Raw genomic sequence first — 17777 nt, forward strand, 5'->3', positions numbered from 1 at the left:
TTTAAGTTTATTTATTTTTGAAAGAGAGAGAGTGGGCAGAGGAGGGGCAGAGAGAGAAAGCGAGTTAGAGAATCCCAAGCATGCTCCACACTCTTCAGTGCAGAGCCATGTGGGGCTGGAACCCATGAATCATGATAGCACTGAAAGCCTTAGCCTGTTTAGGCTGTTTTCTTGGATTAAGAAAAATCCTATCAGCAAAGGGTATAAGAAAAAGAGGTGATGTAGCGGGTACCTGACTACTGTATTTAGGGTAAGGAGAAATAGGGCAGCAGTGTCAGGGACTAGAGCTCTTAAATCCACACCTTGTAAGCAGTCATCTATTCTGCCAATTTTTAGGGTGTTCCCATCAATTTGCTGAAATAAATTCGATGACAGCAAGTAATGAGATTAGAGCTGGATTCCACCTAGAGGTGTCTAAATACCATGACCACTTGTAACTTGTATCTTGTTTGGTTACTAGAATTACAATCCCTTGAGAGGATTCTGAGTGGCCAAACTTGCCAGTGGATTTCTCTCAAAATGGTCTAGATTTAAACTCAGCATTATCAATGATAACATCTGTCTCCTCTGGTTAACAAACGCATTAACCTGAGCATATCTTCCTAAAACTTTGCGTCCTCTACCTCTTTTTATTGATGCCCAAAGCACTTGTGTCGACTTTGTATTATAGTCAGGAGTTCAGGGAGAAAGATGTCGGTTAATCAACATTTTATTTTGTTATTGTACTTCAGGGTGTCAAAAATCCTCAGAGAAGAAATACTAGGACTAGGCATTGCTATATGGTTAACACTAATCAAACCAAAAATCCACATAACAAAGCACTTTCATCTGTTAAAGGCCAATTTTGAAAGACAACAAAAGAATAATTTGATTATACTGGAGTTGGAAGAGACTTTTGTAAATTTAGTCACAAAATCTTATTGTACTGAGGAAAAGCCCAAGCCACAAAGTTCAATGGCTTGTTCTTCAAGGTAGACGACAAAGAAGACAATGAGAAAAATGACAACAAAGAAGAATATAAAAGACCTACTGGTAGATCCAAGACTATCTGTCAAAACAGACTGGGGCTTCTGCTGCCACAAAAGATTTCCTTTCTAGCCCTTCTCCAATGAGATCAGAACACACACACACACACACACACACACACACACACACACACACACATTTTACAACCTGGGTTATACCCTTGCAAGGTTTTTAAATTTCTCTCCCTGAGGCAACCTGTGCTTTCATTTCATCAACCCTATAATACTTTGAGATATCATATAACCAAACCTTATTAGCGGTAATCCCTTCCTAATGACATTTCTTAAATACCCAAAGAGGAGGGCCTAACTCAGTAATACATCTCAGATGAAAAAAGAGAAGATGAATCAGGAGAAATCAGACCTCAGGATAAAGTTAAAAGGACAGAGGATGGTGATAATCAAGGTTCTCCATGGTCAGTGATGAGAACAAAGAAGGGAGTGCAGGGGCAGGGTAGGAGAGTAGTAAACACGTATAGATTAACTGAGTTTAGGGCCCCCACCAAGGTAAAGCAGTAATCAGGGGAGCAAACTGGGATCAACTCACTTCATCCCAGAAAGGGAGCCATGACTGTGTGGCAGGCATTGTCCAAGGGTCTCTGCTGTTTTACCACCAATGGCTCCAAGAAAAGAGGCCTTCTTCTCTCTGCTCTGGTCTCTGGTACAGAGAAAGGCATTTTCTTCCCCATGAGGTCACAAATATCATAGTGGTAGAAAGTCCAAGTGAGCTGCATACAACAAGAACTTGTAAAGAAGATTCCTGACGCTGATTATTTTAAATATTTTATTAATTCGGTATGCACTTCAGAGGGGCACAACTTTTGTGTACTAATAGATAAGAGAGAGAAAGTCACACTAATTCCATAAATGACCTATTGTTCTTTGAATAGTATTATTCTTTAAATTTTAACAACTTTATCACGAGCACAGTTACTTACATTTGGGTCAGAGGTAAAGCTTGTAGAAACTTAAAAAGTAATGGCTCAGAGGATTTTCGAGAGCATTAAGTGAGTAATGTGTTTTGGTACCTTGTCTGAAACATTAGTAAGTGCTATATAAGCATTAGTCACTAATTTTGCTATTGTGGTTATGACCCTTTGAACATCTGATTAAAACTACCAGGACAAAGTATATTTATATATGGGAAAGCCTTAGAAGGGGAAACATTATATTCAATTATATCCCACTGGTGCATTTCTCTACTGAATGAAACAAGTCATATTTTTGGAAATACAGACAGCTGTATCCTGTATATCAAACTAAAAATGCCATGGCAACCACTGTTCCTAAGCAATTGTAGAACTGTGTGTGTGTGGTTCTTTTTCTATATAATAAATACAAGTGGAAAGTGGCGGGGAAAATTAAATGTTGCATGATAACCTGGACATAATAACAAAAAGATGTATTTCTTAAAGATTATAAGGACATGCTCTGTTACAACAACCTTAATGACTCTGCGTAAAACAACTAGGATTAAAACTCATTGAGCAAAGGGACTTCTGGGTGGCTCAGTCAGTTGAGTGTCCGAGTTTGGCTCAGGTCATGATCTCACTGTTTGTGAGTTCGAGCCCTGCATCGGGCTCTGTGCTGAAGGCTCGGAGCCTGAGTCCTGCTTCGCATTCTGTGTCTCCCTCTCTCTCTGTTCCCTCCCACTCGTGCTGTCTCTGTCTCTCTCTCAAAAATAAATAAACGTTAAAAAAAAAAACAACAAAAAGCCTCATTTAGTGACACTAAGACCGAATATGTACTTGCACATTTTATAAACATATGATAATCTATCATCTTACCTACTTACAAACCATGATAAATATTAAGAGGCAAAATTGACCAGAAGATGAATGGCAAGCATTTCTTAAAAACAAATCATCTTTTAAAAATGAACACTCTCAGTATTAAATTTCAATTGCATAATACTGGATGACAAAGTATTTCCATTTCTCAATATCTGAGTGTTTGTCTGCACCAGAATGCAAAATGGGACCAAATGAACAGTTCAATCAAGATAATTCTTTATTGTGCTTCCAGCCAAAAGCCAATATCCTAACGAAAATGAGGTGCCATTCTGGTAGCCTGGGAAAAGCTGCTTTACTGCAGTGTCCACATTAACTCCAAAGGGTAATAAAACCATACCAAATGTGCAAAATTAAAGAATTCTCCCAAAAGTTTCTGTGGCTTCTGTGGGCCAAGACTGTCCACGAATGGTGTCCAACTCTTCTTTCCCTTCTTTAAATGTAAAATACTCTTTAAATGGCTAATTTGTCAATAATATTAAGACGTCCTTTGGCCACAGATTTTATTCAGTGTGCTTTCCACAGAAACTTGGTCAGAGAACATGGTGCAGATACTGGATTTCTGAACGTTTTAAATTTAAAGTTTATTTATTTATTTTGAGAGAGACTGAGAGTGTGAGAGGGAAAAGGGCAGAGAGAGAGGGGGACAGAGAATCCTAAGCAGGCTCCATGCTGCCAGCACAGAGCCTGATGCGGGGCTCAAACTCATGAACTGTGAGGTCATGACCTGAGCTGAAATCAAGAGTCAGATGCTTAACTGAGCCACCCAGACACCCTTGAACTTAACTTTCGATCTCAGAATTGTAAGTCATTTTCAATTTAAGTAAATGTCATTGCATTTCTAACTTTTGTCATGTGTGAAAAAGATGACAATCTATATAAATAACTATATACATGTTATCTTATTGTAAATAACCATACACATTTATACAGTAATACATGAGATATGGTTTAGGTAAACAACAGCAGGAGGCTACCATTACATATGTTGTTGCAAAAATAGCCTTTCAAATCTTTATTCACAAAATATCCAAAAAGATCTGAGAAAAACTGCTCAAAAATTTCTAATTGGGTAGTTTTCCTCTGCAAATGAACATTTCCATAGAAGACAGTATGTTCACCTTTTATAAGGAAAATGACACAAGGTTTGAAATGAAAAAGAGTACAAAGAAATTTAGGGACATGAAAAAACACACTGTAGCAATGACAGTAAACTATCTCTTCTTTAAGATATATTCTTTATGTGGATAAACTAATTGTAGTTGCAAAAATGTTCCAAGAAATAGGTTAGGATAAACTATTTTACTAACTTGGATTTTCACTGAATCCTCTTTGTAAACTGCACAATCAGTTGCCAAAATTAGCTTAGAAAATCAACAGCCTTTTATGTGAAGAGTTTCAGTTTAAGCTCCAAAATCACTATCCAATACTTTAATTTGCCAGTATTGAGAAATGCTTTAGAGAAATGAGACAAATTATTAAATGCTGACAGCCAAAAAGCATGAAATAGATGTGAGGGGAAAATTTTTTTCCAAGCTACAAGTAGACTGACTTATCCATAAACCTAAGGCAAACATAAGATCTACTACTTAAAATAAGGCTAACATGAAATGAAAGCTCAAAATGAATAAAACAGTTAATTACAAATCACTTTGTCATGTATTATTGTTATTTATCTCTAGTTCTATGTGCTTGCACTTCACAAAAGTATGTATTTGCTATTTCTAATAGAAGGTAACTATTTCCAATAATTTCTTTCTACTTTATTAAAGGATGCTTTGGGGGAAAAAATGTGTAAAAATGAGAACGTTATAGGTCTGTTAAACAGCGCACCCTTGTGGTCTATTCTGATTCCTGAACAATAAAAATTACAGGATAAGAATATATCCAAAATTCTTCAGGGATTTGAAAATAATTTTTTCCAGTACAAATCAAAGCCACACTGAGATACCACCTCACACCAGTCAGAGTGGCTAAAATGAACAGATCAGGAAACTATAGATGCTGGCAAGGATGTGGAGAAACGGGAACCCTCTTGCACTGTTGGTGGGAATGCAAACTGGTGCAGCCACACTGGAAAACAGTGTGGAGGTTCCTCAAAAAATTAAAAATAGATCTACCCTATGACCCAGCAATAGCACTACTAGGAATTTACCCAAGGGATACAGGAGTGCTGATGCACTGGGGCACGTGTACCCAATAGCCAAATTATGGAAAGAGCCTAAATGTCCATCAACTGATGAACGGATAAAGAAGATGTGGTTTATATATACAATGGAATACTACTTGGCAGTGAGAAAGAATGAAATCCTGCCAGTTGCAGCAACGTGGATGGAACTGGAAGGAATTAAGCTAAGTGAAATAAGTCAGAGAAAACATCACATGTTTTCACTCATATGTGGATCCTGAGAAACTTAACAGAAGACCATGGGGGAAGGGAAGGGGAAAAAATAGTTACAAACAGAGAGGGAGGGAGGCAAACCATAAAAGACTCTTAAAAACTGAGAACTGAGGGTTGATGGGGGGTGGGGGAGAGGGGAAAATGGGTGATGGGCATTGAGGAGGGCACTTGTTGGGATGAACGGTGGGTGTTATATGGAAGCCAGTTTGAGAATAAATTATATTTAAAAAAAAAAGGGAAATAATTTTTTCCAGGTATTTTTTTTCGCAGCCTGCTATTACTTTCAATCATCAAAAACAATGCCTTTTTAAAGTTTCAAATTTAAAACTAAATTAAAATAGATATAAAATGTCTGTAGTAATATGACTTTTTTATTTTAAATTTAAAATGAGCAGTAAAAGGGCATGTGGGTGGCTGTCAGTTAAGCGTCTGACTCCTGATTTCAGCTCAGGTCATGATCTCACAGTTCATGAGTTTGAGCCCCGCGTCTGGCTCTTCGCCGACAGCACGGAGCCTGCTTGGGATATTTTCTTTCTCTCTCTCTCTCTCTCTCTCTCTCTCTCTCCCTCTCCCTCTGCCCCTACCCCCATGTGTGCACACACTCTCTCTCTCTGCATCTTTCTCTCTCAAAAATAAATAAATAAATAAATAAATAAATAAATAAATAAATAAACAAACTCTAAAAAGTAATTTAAAATAAGCAGTAAAATAAGCAAAATGTTAAATTGCCCGAATATTTGCATCTGGCTATACAATTTCAATTTGGGGTCAACTTATTTTTATGCCCAATGTAACGTACACTAAATTTTTGTTCTCAGTCCTTAAGCTTTCAATACAACCTTGCCAAAATTCCAGCTTTTCTGTACAAGGTTCAGAAACCAGGAATTACTGGGACAATTACTCTAAAAGTAAATTTAAGCAATTTTTAAATTATCCAAGTACTTTTGAAAATTTACGATATGTATACATGAAATACTAAAATTTTGTGATAGTCTGTGTGACAGTAATTCTCATTGTATATACCACACTTGGCTGTATGAAAGTTCAAATTAAAGGTTACTTATTAATTCTCTTAAAACACCTATTATGTTACAATATTTTGCTGGGGAACACAATTCTTGCCCTTCTGTTGTGAAGAGGAAAAGGGAAAAACTAACAATGCTATAAACTTTAAACAATAATATAACACTAACGTTTATCTTCAGAAGATGGGGCACTTACCCTATATTGTGTTATGGCCACCAATGGAATATTATGCAGCCTTTAAAAAGAGGAAGGCCGTTATGTATTAATAAGGATTTCCAAGATATATCATTCACTACTAAAAAGTGAGGTGTAACACAGTGCATGCAGTGTATGACTAGAAAAAAAATCATGTGTAGCACAAATATTGGCTTGAATATGAATAGGTCATGTCTGGAAGGATATACAAGAAACTGTTATCAGTGGTTGCCTCCAGGCAGAAGAATTTCGCTGAGGGCAGGGTAAGGAAGGAGAATCTTCACTCCATTCTCCTTTTTATCTTTTGGGGCGCCTGGGTGGCGCAGTCGGTTAAGCGTCCGACTTCAGCCAGGTCACGATCTCGTGGTCCGCGAGTTCGAGCCCCGCGTCGGGCTCTGGGCTGATGGCTCAGAGCCTGGAGCCTGTTTCCGATTCTGTGTCTCCCTCTCTCTCTGCCCCTCCCCCGTTCATGCTCTGTCTCTCTCTGTCCCAAAAATAAATAAATGTTGAAAAAAAAAACTTTTTTTTAGAAATATGTATCATTTAAATATACAACCTATGCATATATATAAATAAAGACAAAATAAAAATTCACAGGAGAGACAAATTCAGAGAAAGTAAGATCACCCTTCTGGAATCTTTAGAAAATTCTCTATGAAATGAGTGAAACCGCAGGTATAATTTGAATGGACAAATAGGTATGAAGAATAGAACACTATGCTAAAAGAATAGGAAATAGGCTTCTGCACAAGCAATGAGTCAAATCTTACGGTTAGAGTTAAAAGCATACTGGAAATGATGAGGAATTAAAGTTTAAAACAAAACTGCATTTCTGCACAGCAAAGGACACCATCAACATAGTGAAAAGGCAACCTATGGAAATGGGAAAAATGTTTGTAAACCAAATATCTGATGTGGGGTTAATATCCAAAATATATAAAAACTCATGCAACTTGTTTGCAAAAACAATAAACAATGCAATTTGAAAATGGGAAGGGGAACTGAATACACATTTTCTTGAGGAAAATATACAAATGGCCAACAGGTACATGAAAAGGTGCTCAACATCACTTATAATCAGGGAAGCACAACTCAAAACAACAATGAAATATCACCTCATCTCTCCTAAAATGGCTGTCATCAAGAAGAGATTTGTGCTGGCAAGGATGTGGAAAAAAGGGAATCCTTGTGCACTCTTGGTGGAAAAGTAAAATGGTATAGCCACTATGGAAAACAGTACAGAGGATGTTTTTAATAATTAAAAATAGAACTAGCATATGATCCAGCAGTCCCATTTCTGCATATGTATCTAAAGGAAATGAAAATGGTATCAACAATATACCTACAGTCTCATGTTTACCGCAGCATTATTCACAACGGTCATAATATGGGAACAACCTAAGTGTTCATGTATGGATAAATAGATATGCAGTACATACATACAATGGAGTATTAGGGAAAGAAGGAAGCCTGCCATTTGCAACAACACGGATGGACCCTGCTTAAGTGAAATAAGCAAGAGAGAGAAAGACAAACAATGGATGGCATCATTTATATGGGGAATCTAAAAGACAGAAAGAGAGAGTAAAAAAAGGTTGACTGAGAAAAAAATCAGGAGAGGTTGGTAAAAGGGGACAAACTTTCAGCTATTAGAAGAACAAGGTCTGCAGATCTAATGTAAATAATGGTGACTATGGTTAATACTGTATGATATAATCAGAATTCATTAAGATAATAGAAATTAAATATTCTTATCAAAAAAAATATGTGAGGTGATGGATGTGTTAATTAAGTAAATGGTAGGAATTCTTTCACAATGTGTATGTATTTCAATTCACCACAATGTACACTTTAAATTATCTTGTAATTTGCTCTGTCGATTATACTCCAACAAAACTGAAAAGAAACAAAAGTAGAACTGTCCTCTCCCCCAAATTGTGATTGGTTTGTAGAGGACCTTGAATGCCTAGAAAATAACAGCCAGTTATCAAAGTTTCTGAACTAAGAAGACATGTTAAAGTACTGGTCTTCTCCTTACTCTGCACCCTGGACTTCTTTCTCTCTCTCTCTCTCAGTTTTTTCAATAAATTTTTTTAACGTTTAACTATTTTTAAAAAAGACAGAGACAGAGCATGAGCAGGGGAGGGGCAGAGAGAGAGAAACACAGAATCTGATGCAGGCTCCAGGCTCTGAGTTGTCAGCACAGAGCCCAGCATGGGGCTTGAACCCACGAACCATAAGATCATGACCTGAGCTGAAGTCAGATGCTTAACCAACTGAGTCACCCAGGCACCCCTGCACCCTGAATTTTTCTAAGGCATGACTTCAGGAGAAGGAATGAAAGAAAGGGACAAGGAAAGATAAGGAAGGGAGACTGAATGAAGGGCTCACTAATTGGATGTGAAAAGAAAAGGGAAAAACAAAACAAAACAAAACATCAAAAATGATGCTGAGCTTTTAAATCTGGGAGAACAAAAACAAGCTTTATCTCCAATATGCTGATTTCCAGGTAGTGATGAGTGAAGAAACAACCGTGAGTTCAATCTGCAACTGAAGAAAATACTGGGATTGGAATCACAGAGTTGATGTGTTCATTTCCCAGGGCTGCTGTAACAATTTACCACGACTTAGGGGCTAAACACAACAGAAATGTATTCCTTCACAGTTCTGGAGGCCAGAAGTCTGAAATCAAGCTGTCGGCGGGACCATCTCTCTCTCTGAAAGTACTAGGGGAGAATCCTTCCTTGCCTCTTCCAGCTTCTGGCTTTCCTTGGCTTATGGCAGCACAGCAACAGTCTTGGTCTGCATTATCGCATGACCTTCTCCTTTTTTGTCACTGTGCATGTGTCTCCTCTCTTATAAGAACACGAGTCCTAGGAATTGGGCCCAGACTAAGTCCACCATGATCTTATTTCTAGATCCTTGACTTGGACATATCTTTTGAGGGGACACTATTCAAACCACTGCAGTTGAGAACTCAACAAAGAACACGTTTTCTTTGAAAGAGTACGGTAAAGATAGGTGAAGACCATAAATTCAGGTACCTCCAAATTTAGAAAATGGGTAAAGGAAGTGGTGGTAAGAAATAGAGGTGAAATATAAAAAGAGAATCAGGACCAAGAAAAAGAGAAAAAAATCAAGACCACGGGGTGATTTAGCACATCAAATATGGTGAAATAAAGGAAATAAATGCTGAGATGCCTAGGAAGGCATGATTGTGTGTGTGTGTGTGTGCGTGTGTGCGTGCGCGCGCGCACACACACACGCACACACACACACATCCCGAACCACGGCATAATTGTTAAGAATTTTTGTAATGAATAAATAAAAAATGGTTCTTCAGCTTCTCTGGGGAGAAACAAATAATTCTGGGTCATACTGAACAATACATCAAAGAACTCCCCAGATGTCCAGATCAAAAGAAAAAATAATTAGAAAATTATATAAAGATGTCCAGTCTGCCAAAGGCAACATACCAAAAAACAGAAAGAAAGAAAAAAAAATTACTTAACATGGGATCATCAACTGGTCAAAGACCAGAGGGTGAGAATCAAAAGAAATGGCTTTTGGTGAGGCCACTGGAAGCACAGTCTAGAATGTTGAAAGGCAGACTATTAGAAAGACAATGTAGACCTCTTCAGGATCCAAGCACAAGGAAGTTTACTGGAAGAGAATGGATGAGGTCATTTGGAATAAAGATTTGTGAGCAGGGGCTAAGATTTATTTCTACACAAAGAAAAAGACAGACATCGGTAACTACTCAAAAGTATAATAATTTACACCCTTCCTTGCAGTATAGTTCTATGATAATTAAAATTTTAAAACAATCCTAAAGTGCTACGTTTTCAATGACTTACTATGAAGAAATGCAGAGGAGTTACAGCCACAAAATGCAGTCTTTGGGGACACTGACTTTGCCTCTGCTTATCTAACTCGGTTTCAATCTCTGCTTCTTGTTCATGCCCGGGCAGGCCATCGCCTTCACATTCCCACATCTTTGAATGTGGTTCCTCTTGCCTGACTAAGGCACACCCATACAGATGTTAATCCTGAACCCAAAAATCACCTCTTCCGTAACACTTCACCCAATTACCTAGCAGTTACTTTGCAAAACTTTGTAGCAAATGATTTTTATCATTTGAAAAAATAACTATCCTCCTGATTCGTAAGGTGAGATTTTTTTTTACCACAGACGTTAGATAAGAAAATCTTTATAGAAATAAGAAGACAGCTGAATAGATGATTTTCTAAAGAGCTACTGAATTTAAGCATTTTTTGTTTCATTTCTACCCCGATTTCTATTTACATTCTAAAGGCATTTAGTTTATAAATTACAATTAAAAACTATGGTTAAAAGTTTTAAAGTTAAGAAAGCATAGAAATGTTTATTAGTTGTTTGGGAAGTGTTAATTTACCTAGCCATTGAGTTTACTAAACTTCCAAGGGGAAATAAAACCCTTCAAGTAGATATAGGAAAACTTCTCAGTGTCTCATATATCTCAAAATAAAATTTGCCCTCAAGGTTACTTAAATCATTCGTCTGATTACAAGCAACAAAATATACAGTCTCATGTTCAATCCCCTTTGCTTAAAACTTCATTTACAGTCCACATGAATAAAGCAAGGAACGTACGTATTTTATAGCTATGAAAAGTAGTTTGCAGGAAAACCACATATTGCAGGAAAATGTGGGAGTGAACAGAAGCAAAGACACACCTAGAACACTGCTTTGAACATAAAGAGTATAGAAAAGAACTCAAATATATTCTCTATAAAAAGACACTTTTTAATTTTTATTTTTTTAACTATAAAGTGTCTATCTACCAAAAAAGTATCAGGAATTCCCCAAGAGAATCCCAGAGTCAGGTCAAGAAGATACATCTAGTTACAAACCCATGAATGCCACCTAAAGGTCTTGTTGCTATTTAAAAAAAAAAAACGTTCAAAAATAAGTATTTGCATTCCCAATACATGCATTCAGCAAGCGCCTCTGGTTGGGCCTTAGTTAGTCAGGACTTTAAAGTTTATGGATGATTTATTTGCTTGAATATGAAAGCTACTTAAAATTGACACATTTATTCTTTACAGCATCACAGAACTGTACATAATCTCTTCCCAGGGCCAATGTTACTAATAACATGTTATTCATCTTATCACATATTAGTAACTTAGTGACCTTATTAGTAGATGAGGTGGAAAAGGACAAGTAAGAGGAAAAATAGATGGCCCCCTGCCCCATCCTAAAAACACAAAACAAAACAAAATTACGTACCTTATCTGTTTCACCCACACTCAAGGATTTCACTACACATGAAGCTGGCCTCTCCTGGATGTGAGCAAGGTCCTGCGGGGCGCTCTGAGACCCTGGCATTGGAGGCAGTGGAGCCCGCCTCTTCTTGGGCGCATCCGATGGCAGCGTGTTTGAAATGTACGGTTTGGAAATGGTATTGGACCTAGTAAAAGCCGGGCGATGCTTACTTACTAGAGGAGTTGCAGGAGCACTTGCAGTCTGACAAAGAATGAAAAGGCAAAATCTATAGGTAATTTCAAGATAAAAAGCACATGCAATTAAAAAACAGATGAGAAGAATCTTAGAAAACATTACATAAGAAAATTTTTACCTGTTCCCGCTTTTTCTTACTGCGTTGAAAAAAGCTGAAAAAACCTTTATTGTCTTTCTCCTTCATAATGTCTAGGTTTTGTGATATTTGGCAGGATTCTAAAATAGAAGAGAAGGCTCTTACTTTTGTACATGGAGTTGTATATGTTCACCTCCAAGTTTTCCCTTGAAAAGCTTATCAAGTGATAAAAGCTACTAATTATGATTGACTATGAACCATTCACTCTGCTTACTCAATTCTCAAAGCAACATGTAAATTTAGTATTATTGTTCCTATTCCAGAGCAGAACAATCTGAAGATTAGAGAAACAAACATACATACTTGGGGCCAACAATCAAGAAATGACAGAGCTAGGACATAAACTCAATTCTTTGTGACTCAGAGTCTGTGTTCTATGCACAATTACCAACATCTCAGAAGTAAAATGGACACTTTGAATTAAATGAGATATGAAGCTGTTATCATACAGTTTGAATTTTTATTTTATCTCAGACCTAAACAGTTATGAAATACTGTATTCTCCAAAGCATGATTCATTAGTACTTTATTAAGTGTTTCAAAACATTATTTCTTTAATCTGATGGTTCTCAATGAAGGGGCAAGTTTCCCCACTCCCGTCCCCCAAGAACACTGGATAATGTCTGGGGACAATTTTAGTTGTCACAACTGAGGTAGGGCAGGAGAACGTGCTACCAGCATCTACTGGGTAGAGGCCAGTGATGCTGAGCACACTACAATGCACAGGACAGCCCCCCAACAACAAAGGGTTATCCGGGCCCAAACGTCAATAGAGCCAAAATTAAGAAACCACATTTTAATCAGAATGGTAAATGTCCACCCTCATGATTGCATATTAACATTCCATTTTTCCAAAAAGTATTTCCTAATGTCAACTAAAAAGGTCTACAAACAATGACAAATCTAGTAGTGCTGAGGAGCCCTGGCCCAGATAGTCTCTAAATACCATTTCCCACTAAAAGAGGACCACAACTGCATACAAATGGTTGATTCTTTGTGATATCAAGGATTGTAAACATTAGTCTGGAATATCTAGTCATAGTAGACAGAAATCAGAGTCAAAGGGGGTCATTTTAAAAGGGTACAGGAACCAATCTGACATGGTTTTTACTGACCAAAGTCAGGACAACTTGGGCATCATATGAATAACTCAATAAATTGAAACATTTTGCATACGTTTAATTCCATGCATTTATAATGATACTGAAGAAAATAACATCCTCACTGTTTACCTTTGGGTACTGCTAAGGAACCAGTCTGTTATGTTAAAAACTGATGAAGGAAAAGAGTCACACTTTTTTTCATGCCTCTTCTGAATGAATTCTACCCAGGTAGACAAGCTGATATGGGGAAATTTGCTGTTTCAGAAATATCTCATCTCAATTAATAACTAAAGGAATATTTGCAGATTATGATTATTTTCCAACTCCTAATCAAGATTTAAGCAATGATTATTGATGGCTAACATCAAAAATGGTTAACTCGCAGGGCACCTGTCTGGCTTAGTCGGTAGAGCATGCAACTCTTAATATTGTGGTCCTGAGTTTGAGTCCCACATTGGGTGCAGAGACAACATACATACATACATGTGACTCGCTATTACGTGGCTGCTGATGAAAATACATAATACCACCTATGAGGTATTCTTGCTGAAAATATCTCACCCAAATCTGATCAAGTCTCTAGGTTTAATAGTCAATGTACAGGAAATAGAGATGACCAAGACGCATGTTTAATTGCACCAGAGGATGCAATCAGCAAAATTCTGAATGTGGGAAACTCAAGAAAACAGAAGACCCAGCTTCTTCAACAAATGACTTGCAAATTAAAAAAAAAGAGAGAGAGAGAAAAACATGGAATGGGGAATCTGTCAGTTTTAAAAAACATTTCTACTAAGGAGCACATACGTATTTTATGGTAAATCACAATATAATTTCAGTGACATTTGAGACAAAGTACTATATATTGAAATGGTCTAAACCACGACTTAGAGGTAAATGTATAGTCTTAAATACATTTAAATCTTAAATACATGCCTCTTTCTTAGGACTAAATGCATAGTCTTTTTATTTAAAAGATATGTTTAGGGGGGCACCTGGGTGGTTCAGTCGGTTGAGTGTCCAAGTTCGGCTCAGGTCATGCATGATCTCATGGTTAGTGGTTTGAGCCCCACGTCAGGCTCTGGGCACACAGATTCCTTGTCTCCTTCAGATTCTGTGTCTCCCTCTCTCTCTGCCCCCCCCCCCCCCCCCCGCTTACACTCTGTATCTCTCTCCCCCAAAATAAACATTAAAAAAAATAAAAAAAATAAAAAAGATGTTTAAAAATAAATTATGACAAAATAGGGGCCACTCCAAGAAAGCAGACATAGTTAATGACAATAAATATATTAATCCAATATGCCTCAATAACACATTAAAGGAGAATTATATTTCTCAAATGAAAACTTCATAAATCTGATGCTTGAAACATTAAGTAAGTAGTATGCTCTGTACAATGAGTTTACTGACAATACTAATAATGAGTGGATAGCACTTTACGGTTACAGATTTTTCACATGCCTCATTTCTTTCCTATAACAATCCAGTGAGGTAGGTATCACAAATTATCATTCTGAGCCCTTTTTCTAAGTTAGAGAATGTAAAGAAAAGGAAGCAGAATCTAGTATCTATTCAAAGATATGTATAATACTTTTGACTTTTTTTTTTTTTTTTTTAGAAATGCTATTTCATCTTAAGATAGACTTTTCTGCTAATTGAATGTAGACATACAATTAAATTGAGGTGGAACAGTAGATAGAAAATTCACATGGTGGTACAGTGCAATCAATATAACCAAATTATTTCTTAAAGCAATTTCTAGGCACTTTGCCATTCTCCATACTACTTAACCTAAGTCTTCACTTACAGCTCTATGGAAGAGATCACCACGAGTCAGAGTTAAACACTAAGAAACACAAGGGCTTCAGCTTACTTAGAAAAACAACTCAAAAACACTGTAGTTTCCTGTTTCCAGAAGAGAGACTCTAAATAACTGCATACAAAGTTCTAAGACTTCTGATAATATCAGACAAAATTAGCAGGCAGAGGCATTTAGAGCATTTCTGTTGATCTTGTGGATTGTGACACTGTAAAATGAGCTTTCTTAATTTTCCTAGTCCAATCTCTTAAGGTTAAATTCACAAGTTTTAATACCCTGAATAAACCACGTATTTTCTGGGCTTGGAAGGGATATCACAAACCAATGCATTAAACACCTCCAAAATGAGGCAACAAGACTATGGAATTTGCTTTGGGTTGTGTATGCAGAGAATGGCTAAGGTAGAAGCGAAAGCTATGTTTAAGTACTAGGATGTTGCTACTGGAAAAAAGCCCATTTTTTCCCCCAATCTATTATTATAGAAGTGGAAGGTGAGATCCCGACAGATAAAAAGCTATTCACCCTATCAACTTGCTAAATGAGTTTGACAGCTAATGCAGTTTCAGAATTTAAATGCCTATCCCCTGATTATTAGCCAATGTATGCTTTATGATCATAACAGTTTTTAGCTCCTTTGATTAGCATAGTCTTTATGATAGCCACTAATAACAAAGAATCACAACATTACTTATATAGACTAATTCTTGGGACTGAGAGGCTTACTGTGCTATAGGAAAATTGAAAGTGGTAAAGAAAGAAGATTCCAATAACACATAATGTTTCTTAAGTTTTTTATTTTTTGTAATACGTTTATTAGGTTTCTTTTTTTTTTTTTTTCCAGTAGAGTGGTAATTATTATAGTAACAAATTATCTGAGTCTATCCTTTTTTAATGGAGGAAAAAAGGCTTCCAGACTTTATTATTATAGGCTAATTTTTAATAAAGTTTCCCTCTATGAAAGTAATACATTCCCATTATAAAATTCTGCACTATAAAGAAAAGGTTGAAAAAAATTACCCATAGCCCTACCAAAAGGTAACCAGTATTAAAATTTTTTATGTACTTCATTTCAGAAATTTCATGTAAAAATTTTTTTACATACTGTATTAAACTCATTTAAATGCTTTAAAAGCTAATTTTAGCATAAGTATTTTCCATGTTATTATAAAATATTCACAATTTAACACTGCAAAAATTTTCAATAATGAATATACCCTGGTTATAATGTAAATAATCTGAGATCCTTTCTTGGTACCACCAAACTATCACCAATTGAACTTAATAAATAAACCAGAAAAATCGTTTTTTCTTATATGAGAGTCAAAAATATGTTTCTCACATTCTTAGGATGATATTAATTTTTAAGCAGTTATTGAAATGTAATTATTATATTAATTTCAGAAATCAAAGGTTGGGGGGGGTTCTTAATTTTCAGGAAATGAGAGCCAAAAGTTTTCTTACAGAATGTACACATTAGTAATGTTAAGAAAACAGGTAAATTAGAAGCTTATTTTTAATTTATCCAATAAAAATAGAGATTTCATGTTATAATTTTTTTCTACTGATTCATATGTCTTACCTTGTAAAGATGACTTATTGGAGGCAGTAACAGAAGTGGCTACAGAAGGAGGGGGTAAAAGAGGGTAAATTGACTGTAAAGATGATGTTTGTTCAAGTATAAAACACCACTGAGTTGAAATAGCTGTCTATGGATTATATAAATCCACAATTTGAGGATGAAATTTGAAGTGCTCCATGCACAGGGGATGTAAGTAATCATCCTTCACTAAACTTTTATTTCATGTGAAACACACGTTGAATAAATAAGCGTGCATTTATCTATTAGCATAGAAACCAACATAACCTAAGATCTCCAAATTTTAATATGTTAAATTATTTCTACAGATTAACACTGCCAGTTATTTTTATTTAGAAAAGTTTTGGAGTTAGATTTTTTATAAGCCAGTTGATTTTGGGAGAACCTAGAAAAAAAATCTTTCCAGAAACTTATAAATTTGAATGATAATTAAGACTCAGGCAAAACCATGGTGAGTCTACAGTAATTCACACTTGATTAAAACAACAATGAATTTAAATGTAAATTTTTATTTTCTGTTTAAATCTCAAAGCCACAAAGAATTAAGTTAAATCCCACCAAAAACTATTCATAGGTTGATGAAAAAGTGTAAAATGTGAATCACAAAGAAGAAAGATAAGTTTTTGTTCTAATTTCAAAAACTGAAATCAAGTTAAATTTTATTACATTTTCTCTTATTACCAATGACATGTATTGACCTCTATTTACAGGATCCATGAATTTGTCATTATGAACTTCAGAAACTCTATTCACAAACACAATACATGCGCTTACATGAACCTCCTGTCAAGTGTATAAAACAAAGAGTCTTCCTTACCTCTGCTGACATCCATGGCATATAATTCTCTTAGTCCCAGGTCATTAAGAGATTTTGTCAAATCAAGGGGCTCCTGAGATTGACAATCCTTCAACAACAGTGTATGCAGTGGATCAAACTCACATTTGCTGCATATAATGGGGGCAAGTTCTTGAAGTGGTGCATGTGGGCTAACTCTCACTATTGTCTTCTGCGTTTTCTTAAAATTGATCACGACTCTCACAGTTTTCTGAAACACAGAATAAATCCATAGTTATTACCATAATTTATTTACTAAAACATTCCACAATGATATCTATAATAAAGAGATAATCTACAATTATATCGTCTTACAATAAACAGTAATTTTCTATTTTGGTGTAAAATTG

General features: G+C 36.1%; 1 protein-coding gene across 13 annotated transcripts in view; it reads right to left on the reverse strand.

Annotated features, from left to right (window-relative positions):
* COBLL1 (cordon-bleu WH2 repeat protein like 1) overlaps nt 1-17777 on the reverse strand; it is a 172767-nt gene that overhangs the window by 33202 nt on the left and 121788 nt on the right. For 9 of the 13 annotated variants that reach the window (XM_045480040.1, XM_045480039.1, XM_045480041.1 and 6 more), the window contains 4 exons: nt 17410-17638; nt 16575-16613; nt 12059-12156; nt 11710-11946 (listed from right to left, as the gene is read on the reverse strand). In XM_045480040.1, the coding sequence (XP_045335996.1) occupies nt 11710-11946; nt 12059-12156; nt 16575-16613; nt 17410-17638 (603 nt within the window). The remainder of the gene's footprint in view (nt 1-11709; nt 11947-12058; nt 12157-16574; nt 16614-17409; nt 17639-17777) is intronic. The other 4 variants (XM_045480044.1, XM_045480042.1, XM_045480047.1 and 1 more) reach the window with 1 other exon arrangement.

This window comes from Leopardus geoffroyi, chromosome C1, assembly GCF_018350155.1.
Source record: "Leopardus geoffroyi isolate Oge1 chromosome C1, O.geoffroyi_Oge1_pat1.0, whole genome shotgun sequence".
In the NCBI taxonomy this organism is placed as follows: Eukaryota; Metazoa; Chordata; class Mammalia; order Carnivora; family Felidae; genus Leopardus; species Leopardus geoffroyi.